We start from the raw sequence: 10886 nt of genomic DNA on the forward strand, positions 1-10886 counted from the left end.
AGCTTACTTCCAACAACATGGAATTATATATGAGACAACTTGTCTTCAGACACCACAACAAAATGGTGTTGCTGAACGAAAGAATCGACATCTTCTTAAAACCGCCCCTAGCACTTCTGATTGGCGCTCATGTTCCTCGCCATCATTAGGATGATGCTATTGTTACTGCAATCCACGTGATCAATCGCTTGTCTTCTAGTGTCTTGACCTTTAAAACTCCCTTACAAATGCTTGCGCAACACGGGCCCATGCCTTTTGTTTTGGTACTCACACCCCGAATCTTTGGTTGTGAGGCCTTCGTTCATCTCCACAAAAATCAACGTAGCAAACTTGATCCCTATGCACTTTGTTGTGTTTTTTAGGGTTATGTCATTCATCAGAAAGGCTACCGCTGTTATCACCCTCATACCAGACATACCTATGTCACTTTGGATGTGACAGTTTTGGAATCTGAGATGTTATTTCATGACCCATCATCCAATTCTAAGCTTCAACGGGAGGTATGAAGTGAAGAGCAGAATTGGAGCAAATTGGAAAATGAAAAAATTCACCTATGTACAGAAACGATCGATTGTCCAAACCCCACGATCGATCATCCCAAGTCTGGAGCACGAGATTGCTCTCTGCTGAAAAGCGATTAATCCCCCATTCACAGTTATCAATTGCCTGACCTATTTGACCCCTGCGAAGATGTTTCTAATCCGAGTCCCACACCTACAGACAATACAGAACAATGAGATGAAGACCCCTCTTCTAACTCAATAGTACCAACGGACCAATATCCTGAGAATATCCTTGAGGTAACTACTCCTACTACACTTGTGAATTTAAAGGATAAATATATTGGATACCAATTACCTTTCAAGAAAAATCGTGGGAAGCCACCAAACCGTTATTCACCTGATATTTGCAAGACGTAAAGTATCCAATTGCGAATCATGTATCCATTGAGAAGCTGTCTGAACCACTCAAGGCCTATGTGCATTAGTTGTCTACTATTCATATTGTTCGGTTCATTTTTACACATGATTTATCATGTTATTCACCTAACATTTTGAGTTAGTTCTTGACATTTTGTTGCTTTTTACTTTCTTTTTGTGTTTTCATAGATTTTACCTTGGTTAGAATGAAAATGAAATAAAAGTGCTTTATTGGTTATAAATTCTTTTTTTGTTCATTTTCATAGGTCAACTTCGTGGCCTTGGCGTAGCATGCTCTGGTGCTCGGATGAGGTGAAGATCTTCATGAAACTTGTTCCAATGGATGTTGAGTCCAACATATCCAAATTTGAGCTCCATTGGACAAGTATAGCCTTTCCATCGGATCCAGCATGTTACCACAGCTCTGAAATCTGTCTTGGGCCAGCTTTCACCTCCACTTGATGGCATCTTATTTCTACTTGTTACCATGTCATTTGGTAACAATAAATTACTTTAGTTAAGTGGGGTTTTCTGAGACAAAGAGAATATTTTGAAGACAAAGATACATCATGGCAAAGGGGACAAGGAAGAGACAAAGGTTAAAGTGCCATGGTGGAAAGGAGAGAGAGAAGAATGAGGAATAATGAGAGGCATTTTGCATCAGCCTTTGAACGTGGGAATTGAATTGGCAGATCACTTTGGAGCTGGAGATCAGGTTTTGAGTTAGAGAGAGAAGGCAAAAGGCTTTGGCAAAAGCATGTGCATGCATGTGAAGCAAAAAGAAAGGAAAGAAATGAAATGAAATCAATTCCAGTCTCTGTTCGGCAGCCAACTTGCAAGGCCCAAAACGCACACTTGTACTTCTCCGATGGGAATACTTTCTTCATAGAAGTTTTTCCAATGGGTGTCTAGTATAACATATCCAAATTTGAGCCCCATTGGATACGTCTTGAAACCTCTGGCCTTCCTACACCAAGCCTGGTTCAGAAAACTCATTTTTGTTCAGCAACCAAAAGAAGACCACATGGGTTGGCAGCAAAAGGGCAGCCACAATTGATCACCTTTGAAACCATGTGAAGAAAGCTTGAGGTGCAGCAGCAAAAGATGAAGGATGGTGTGGGAATTCATCATGATGTTCCCCCCTCTTAGCCCTATAAATAAAGAAGTCTTCAAGATTCAAAACACACCCCAAGGGGGGGAGCTCTCAAACACTTATCTAGAGCTCTCTTCCCTTTTCTCCCTCAAATTCTCTTAGTTTCTTTTCAAGTTGTCAATTGTTGTAACAAAATGATTTTACTAAATTTTCCTTCAAGTTTTCAAGTTCTACTTTAATTTTATTTGTAATGTACATTCTTTCTTAAGTATTCAAGTTTAATTAGTTTCCAAGTTTCAGTTATGGTTTTTGTTCTTATTCATTATGCTTATAAGTTAATATGCTAGTTTGAATGATTGATCACCATTTAGGCTTGCATGTTAGCTATCTTGGTTTGAATTAAGAGTAGACACCATGCTTTAATTCGAATTGAACTATGAATAGGAAGAGTATGTATGGACATTCGACAACAGGGATTAGATACATACTTGGTTGTTTAAATTGTTCTTCTATGCTTAATGGGTTCCTAATGCTTAATTTTAGGTTAGACAACAAATGATCAAATTAGGGAATTAGGAACACAAGGTTAGGACCAAACACCATGGCTTAATCATACTTTAGCTAGAATCAATCCTTTAATCTAATTGAACTTGGGAACTTATCTACTTGAGTTATTTTCTTTTCTTTCTTTCTTGTTTTATTTATTTTCTTTCTTGTTCTTCTGTTTTGTGTAGGAAAACTGAATTGGATTATTCAATCACCAATCCCTGTGGAATCGACCTCGCACTTACATATGTTATACTACCGAACGACTCGTTCACTTGTGAGTATCACAAGTTGAGGATGTAGCTGAATCCATTTTGGTGCAGCTGAATAGACGCAACACATATCCCAACCAAGGTTGCTGAAGCATTGAAAGATCCTAAGTGGGTTGAAGCTGTAAATGAAGAGATGAAAGCTCTTGAGAAGAATTAGACTTGGACACTAGAAACTTTACAACAAGGAAAAAAGACTATCGGATGTAGATGAGTATTTACCATAAAACACAACGTTGATGGATCTATCGAGCGATACAAAGCAAGACTTGTGGCGAAAAGGTACACACAGACTTATGGTGTAGATTATGAAGAAAATTACGGATTGGCTACTACACCAGTTTTATGTAAAGAATGCTTTCCTACATGGAGAACTCACGGAAGAGGTGTATATGGACATTACCACTGGATATAATACTACTTAGACTGGAACAGTATGCAAATTATGAAAGGCGTTGTATGGACTGAAACAGTCACCGCGTGCATGGTTTGGGTGGTTCACCATGGCAATGAAGAACAATGGTTTCTGACAGAGTAACTTAGATTATACTCTATCCTTGAAACATCAGAAAGGGAAGGTAACAGCTTTAATAATCTATGTTGACGACATGATTATTACTGGGAATGATAAACATGAAATATCTCAGCTGCAAGACTATTTGGCTACTGAATTTGAGATGAAGAATCTAGGTGAACTCAAATATTTCTTGGGGATTGAGGTGGCCCGATCACAAAAAGGCATATTTCTCTCTCAAAGAAAATATGTCTTGGACTTGTTGACAGACATAGGAATGCTAGATTGCAAACCTGTAGACACTCCTATTGTTCAGAATCATTATCTTGGAGAACACCCGGATCAAGTTCCAACCAACAAAGAAAGATATCAAAGGTTAGTGGGAAGATTGATCTACTTGTCCTATACTCGGCCTGACATTGCTTATGCGGTGAGCTTCGTCAGTCAATTTATGCATTCTCCGAGTGAAGACCACATGAATGCAGTTATTCGGATACTTAGATATTTGAAGTCTGCACCCGAAAAAGGACTTATGTTCTCAAAACATGGTCATCTGAATATTGATGGTTACACAGATTCAGATTGGGCAGGAAGTATAACATATAGGAAATCCACATCCGGTTACTTCACATTCGTGGGAGGTAATTTGGTTACATGGAGGAGCAAGAAACAGAAGGTGGTTGTCATATCCAGTGCATAAGCTGAGTTCAAAGATATGACCAAAGGAATTTACAAACTCATTTGGTTAAAGAGGTTGCTTACTGAACTTGGGTATAGACCTACATCTGTAATGAATCTCTTTTGTGACAAAAAGGCTGCAATAGCTATTGCACAGAATCCAGTTCAACATGATTGCACCAAATGTTGAGGTAGATCGACACTATATCAAACAGAAGCTCGAACCTAAAGTGATTTATTTTCCTTTCGTAAAGTCGGAGGATCAATTGGTAGATATTTTGACAAATGCGATTTTCAGTAAAGCATTCCTCAATTCACTGGATCAGTTGGGCATTGGCGACATCTATTCACCAACGTGAGGGGGAGTGTTGGCGTGACTTGTGGACCATTGACTTACTTTCCTTTCACACCAAGAATTCCTATTATAATTGTAATTGAATTACTTTAATTACTTATTTCCTACTGTAAATAGAAATGGGAATTTATTATTACTTACCCATTAAAGTTTCGTTGTATTATAAATATAACCTCCTACAAGGAGAAAAATACACAGAAAATTCCCACAAAAAAAATATTCTCATATTAGAGCATTTCCAGCAGTCAAACCCTTGCCATGGCAAGGGGGGGCTAGGGCTGACACTATTCACGTGAATAGTGGCTGCCCTTGCCTTTTTCCCATATGTGTGTTTCCAGCAGTCAAACCCTTGCCATGGCAACTACTATTCATTTTTTTGTTTTTTTCACAACTTTTTTTACTTAAACAATTATTTTGGATAATATTTTCGGGTAAGATTTTTGGGTTCGTACGTGCCAATACTATTCATATGTATGGTTGTGGTTTTTTTATTTTGGGTAAGATTTTTGTTTTTTTAATGCTTTGGTTGTGGTTTTTTTATTTTGTATGCTTTGGTTGTGGTTTGATTTTTATGTATGGAATGTTATGAATAAAAAAGAATTTTGTTGAATATTTTCTTTATTCACTAAAAGAAAATCAATACAACTAAGAAAACAAAATACATGAATTACCACTAATTTATTAAACAAAAAAAAAATACAATGAAATGAAAGGCAAGCAAACTAACTTAATGGTTTTGATCATTTAACCAATCCGTGTTGCTAGGTCCATCGTCACGAAAAAGCTTTCGTCTCATAACATCCCTTCGTTCTAGCTTCCAAAATTGTTTTGATTCAAGAGACATATGGCTTGTATTCATGGCCATGGTTTCCCGATCCTATTTTTCAATGTTTTCTTGGCGTACATACTCCTTTTCTTTGCGTATGTACTCCCTTTCTTTTGCATATTCTAGTTGAATTGCCATATCATGCTCTTGTTGTTTCATATCCATTTCAATCCTCATGGCTTGGTGCTTTGAAATGTCCTCCAAAAATTTAGATGCATTCTTGGTAGAATTACTCCCTCTCTTCGCCTTCGCCGCTTTCCTCCCAATAGGCCTAGGCTCCCTTTCGATAGGTGAGTCTTGACTCATCGGGGAATCCATAGGTGAATCCGATGCCGGTGTCTCATGGAGTGGCGTTTCGTTCAACACCACCTCTGGACCCGTTAGAATAATTTGGAATCTCTTACAATTCTTCACTGCCTCCCAACATTGGGTATGAGTGAAGCTTTTTTTGCCTTGCCCAGTAGCACCAAACTACATTTGTGCTTGCATAATCTATAAAAAAAAATAATGGAAATGCAAGAAACTTTAAAAAATATTGTCAATGCAACATGTTTAAAAAATAAAATAATGGAAATGCAATAAATATTAACAAAATATAAATATTGCAAGAAACATTTAAATAAATATTGGAAATACAAGAAATATCAATAAAATATGTAAATTGCAAGAAACATTTAAATAAATATTAATGACATAGAAATTAATAAAACGAAAATTACAAATAATTTACCTCATTGCTAAGGTTTTCCCCACTTCTATGGTTGTTCATCGCTTTTGCCAAGGCATCTCTCCATTTCGCCAACTCTTTATTAAGAATTTTTCACCTACTAGATAATGCCATTTCTGTACGGGTCGAACCCATTGCCCTTTCACAAAATTCCTGATGAATTTTTTTCCACATATGACAGAATTTCATCTCATTACCCGTTATGGGACAATGACTAATTTAGACCCAACACTCACACAACAAAACATCTTCCATCGTGCTCCATGCCCCTCCGGTTTCATTAGAAGAACCCATAATATTTCCTAGAGAAAAATACAACTTGAAAGGGAAAAAACTTAATATTGAGTAGAAGGAGAAGAAAATGTATGAGGATTTGGTGTTAAAAGTGAAGAGTATTTGTTGGTATTTATAGAAAAAAAAATTCAGTATTTTTTTTGTATTCTTTTAAAAAAATTTCGATTTTTTTTCAATTTTTTATTGCACAAAAAATCGGAGCCGTTGGATTGTTGGAAAAAATCGAATCGGAGAGCCCAGCTTGCGCCACGTGGAAGAGAGCCGTTGGGGGACTGTAGCGGGGCACGTCAAATTTTTTTTAACGTTGGGTCCCACAGCTTGCCTGGGCTGGGTTTTGTTGCTGGAAACGAGTTTTTGGGCTTGCCTCCCCCTAGCCCTCCCCTTGCCCTTGCTGCTGGAGTTGCTCTTAGGTTTCATATTTTAGCAGTGGTGACACATTCTTAGATGCCACATATATCTTCATATGCAAGAATATGATGCCGACCACTTTCTAAGCATGTGTTGCCTAAGTTGTAGTGGAAATTAAGTGTAGTTTTAGCAATCATTTACGGAGAAATTCTTGATCAGCACATCAGTTTTGTTCGAAATTCGTAGCATGTTTTATTCTTTACTAAATAATTTGAGGGGAAAGTGTTCGGATTTTGAAGATCATTAGTCCACCTTTCTTTTTTGTTTTGTGTTTCTAATATTTTTTCTATGCTATATGTGCTTCAATTATGTTTTAGTATACCAACTTTTAGTCTAGTGCTATTTATTTTTTCCTATAGTAAGGGTCCTCCCAAGTTTGAAGTCCCTTCCCCTTCCCCGATTGGTAAAAAATAGGCATTGGTATTTTCAACAGTTTAACCTGTTGCACTTCAACGGGCCACTCTATCATCAATATTGCTTTATTGTATGTTCATTACCTTTAATTCTTGATATTAATGTTTTTGTAATCCTTGATTTACCTTCGAATTTTCAGACATTAAGCATGAGTTTGTGGCAAATTCGAGTGACTGGGTATTGGTTCTCTTCTCCTGTCAAGTATTCTTTTCGCCCAATGTCGTAGTGGGCGTGATCGAAAGAATACAGGAGCTGTTAGACCTACACCAATGCCCCGATTGTTTCCTTCTTGGCCCACGCAGATGTTATTTCACTATTCAACAAAATTGAAAGTTGAATCAGGTTGACAAGAAATCCAGTCCAGCCCTGCCTTGGGCCTAACTTCTGAAATTCTTCTGATTCATGGGTTCTGCTTTATAGGCGTGCCACTGTTGGATTATGACCAGTCCAACAGACCTGGTATGAGCGAGCGTGGTTGATAATTTGTGGAGTCCGCGCCTTCTTCCTGAACTTCTATTCAAGTCATTGTGCACCAGGTGGGGTACTGGCCTGGTTTGGTTCTTTTCTATGCCCCAGTTAAGAGGACTTCACAATTCTTTCTTTCGTGTATATGTCGGCTATGGCTGGTGCGAGCAACACCTATCCAAGCAAGGGAAAAAGACAAAGTTCTTGGTCAGTAAACGCCTCGTGTGGGTTTATAGACCTAAGTTTGAGTTCGAATGTATATATATATATATATAATTTAACCACAATTTCGGGCCCAACTATATGACTTTCGGGCCCAGCTGGTTTGCGTCCCTCAAGCCTTATGTGGCCCGATTCGGACTAAAAACCTTTAGTGATATTTATAATTTAAATAAAATGAAAGCGGGGGAATAGCTTAAGTTTTGCATATATAGAAATAGAAGCAAACATAAACATAACATAGCTCTTTAGATATGGGTTCCATCATTCTCATTCGCTTAACTTTTTAAATTAATGACAGAAACAGTAGAGATCCGTGCTTATTACTTTCAAATTATGAAAATACATTATCATGGTGGTCCAAGGTTCATAGCCGACTAAATTATACAGACATCAAACTGAACATTTTCAGAAGTTAATCATACCACGGAAATGGCAGAGAAATAAAAAGACGAACACAGAGATCGTCCGGCTATCTGAAATCTGAACGGGATAACTGGAATGCCTTGAGTGCTTTTTTGAGTGTTTTACAAGACGTTGCGTCTAGTTTTGGAGAGAGAGTCCCCTTCTTCTGTGCTGGAAGCTCTCTATTTATAGAGGCAGAGGAGGTCTCAAATGATGATGACTGGGTAAGGATATTTGCCTGTTGTCCAAAGTCAGCTTGCTGATTTGACGTTCTGAACTGGTCCGTAGAGAGGGAGATTGATCTTTCTGACGAGAACCGCTGGTTCCTTGAATTGGTTCCTTGGTCTGAAGCGTCTTCGTCCTTGGCGATTTGATGTGCAAGTTGGCTTCTTACCTGGCTTGGTGGCTTCCTTCGGCGGCTGGTTTTTCTTATTGGAAGAGAGAAAAGTCAAATCGTCATTTAATGCTGATGTTCCTTCTCTAATCTCGCGTGGGTTTGGAACGGTTCTCGATTTTTTATTCTGTCAGTGGTCCAATCGTTTTGGGCCTTCTGCTTTTGGGCTTTGGATTTTGATCTTTTTTCTTTTCTTTAAAGAAAAATATAACCCATAAACAATTGTTGGGCTTGGGCCCTTGCCATGTTCCTTTTTGGGGATGTAACCAGTTTTGGTCTATTGACCAAAATTGGGTACAAACATTGCCCCCCGGTTTTAATGGGCTTGGGTCAAGTCTATTAAAACTGACCCCCAGCTTCCTACGATGTCCAATCGCACGAAAAGAGAATTTTTGAAAGTAACGCGCCAGGTTCGTGACAGCAACTGTCCTATCACGTCTGGCAATTAATTCGGCCTGTCAAAAACCTCTCAGCTTCTTATTTTTGAAGTTGTTTGCTCAATACGCACATCTTCTCTCCACTTGCTTTCGCGCTCATCGTCCTTTCCCCTTCCTTCAAAGAAACCTAAACCAGAAAAAGAATTTTTTTTTGCCATGGCTCCTAAGAAATCAAAGGCTGCGAAAGTCTCCACCGGAGTTCCTGAGTGGCTCTCCGAGCAGGCCGCAACGGAACACGCTGATGAGTTCCTTTCAACCCTTGCTCAGGAACAGACGGACGTCCTGTCGCCGGTCTATTCCCCTTTTCCGATAACCTTGAGAGGCCCATTCCAGACGCCGTTTCTGGGTCCTTACTATCTTCAAGCAAAACCCGAAGCTCTTCTTTCGCTAGATACTCGGTTGGTTCGCACTCCATTCGCGTATGGCTTGGAGGACATCGATTGGAGCTCATGGGAAGCCAATCTGGAGCGGTTGGGCTCCAACCCTGACGTTCCTGTGTCTGAAGTCTACTTTTCTTGGTCAAATTGGGTAGACGAGATGAAGCCCTTATTTTCAGACGTTTGGAAGCAAAATGGGATTTTCTACGCCATTCTGCTGTTAAAAAACAGGATTAATCTGAACCCTTCGCTGTTGGGGGCCGCTCTCTATTTCTGGGACAGCACTTCAAACACATTTGCCTTCGGGCCAGGTCCTATGACCCCCACTGTTCTGGACATGGCGGCCCTCTTTGGCTTCAAGCCTTGGGGCGGAAATATTAATGCGATGGGCGACTATGAACTGGAGAATCGGCGGGTCAAAGTTCCAATGAAGGCGAGCAAAGCCGAGGTTCTTCGCCTGAAAACCTATTCTGGTTTTATGATGACTTTCCAAGGCATGGCTGACCGTGAACAGGAGCACATGATGTTTCTGCTGTTCTGGCTCAACCGATTCGTCTTCCCCAATGTGGATGGTAGTGTCAGCCCCGAGTACATGCATCTGGCCGAAGCCCTTCATAACGAGTCGGGTCTGGCTACTGGCCCTTTTATGCTGGCGTCGCTTTACCACTGCCTTTACCAGATAACGGTCAATCCTCTTGACCTTGCTGTGTGTGGGCCTATCTGGGTGGTCCAAGTATGGCTGGAGTGGTACTTCCCAGAGCTTGGGACCGAAGATTTGGTGTATCTTGAAGACGAAGTCCCTGCCATCGCTCTAGCCATCGCTCCGAAAAGATTGGTCAGCAGTGAGGAGTGCTTTGTCTTTTTTCGGGAGTGCAAAAGGCGCCCCAGCGAAATTTGGTTTCGTTCCCTTGGCTGCGACCTTCCTTGGTTCACAGACGGCGGCCTTCACCAAGCTCCTAGTCAGTGGAGGGAATTGACCAATTTCCGGTCTCAGCTCCATGCTGACATGAGCCTCTCTTGCTTGGTTAGTAGGGACCTTTCCTTCGGAGGGGTCATGAATGACAAAAGGTGCCGCTATGGAGTTGAAGCTTATAACCCTCAATTTGTCAGCCGGCAATTTGGGTTTGTCCAGCCTATCCCCGAATTGAGGTACAGCTCTGCTAACAAGGGCAGCTCCTAGCGCAATTTGGCTCTGAGACCTGAAGTGGTAAAATTAATACGGTCTTGGAGGAGCCGAACTGTCAGGGCCAGAGTGCCCCCGTATACTCCTTCCTCACTCTGCACTTCAAACTTCCACGAATTTTGGGAGGGGAGATTATTTTCCTGGCTTCCTGAACCTGCCAAGCTCTTCCACGTCTCCGCTTTTCAAGGTTGCCCTTTTGCCCGAGAGATGACGGATGACGAAGAAAAGTCCATGAGGAGGAGGCTGCAGCATCTCCAAGGTATAGCAGTAATAGGTGGGTGTCTGAGACTTTGGCTTTCTTTTTTAGTCTTGATTTGTCAATTTCTAACAATCTGGATTGTTTTTCGTGATTGACAGAGACG

At 40.3% G+C, this 10886-nt stretch overlaps 1 protein-coding gene across 1 annotated transcript; it reads left to right on the plus strand.

Moving 5' to 3' along the window:
- Positions 1 to 9120: 9120 nt before the first annotated feature.
- On the plus strand, positions 9121 to 10521 carry LOC148296416 (uncharacterized). Its single transcript, XM_088248517.1, has one exon. It carries the CDS (start codon positions 9121 to 9123, stop codon positions 10519 to 10521), a length of 1401 nt encoding a protein of 466 aa, XP_088104643.1.
- Positions 10522 to 10886: the final 365 nt, after the last annotated feature.

Source organism: Prunus avium, chromosome 2 (assembly GCF_965620075.1).
Source record: "Prunus avium chromosome 2, drPruAviu1.hap1.1, whole genome shotgun sequence".
Classification (NCBI taxonomy): domain Eukaryota; kingdom Viridiplantae; phylum Streptophyta; class Magnoliopsida; order Rosales; family Rosaceae; genus Prunus; species Prunus avium.

Bases quoted from the DNA above. Each gene is read 5' to 3' on its own strand.
- LOC148296416 (XM_088248517.1), top strand. From the start codon at position 9,121: ATGGCTCCTAAGAAATCAAAGGCTGCGAAAGTCTCCACCGGAGTTCCT.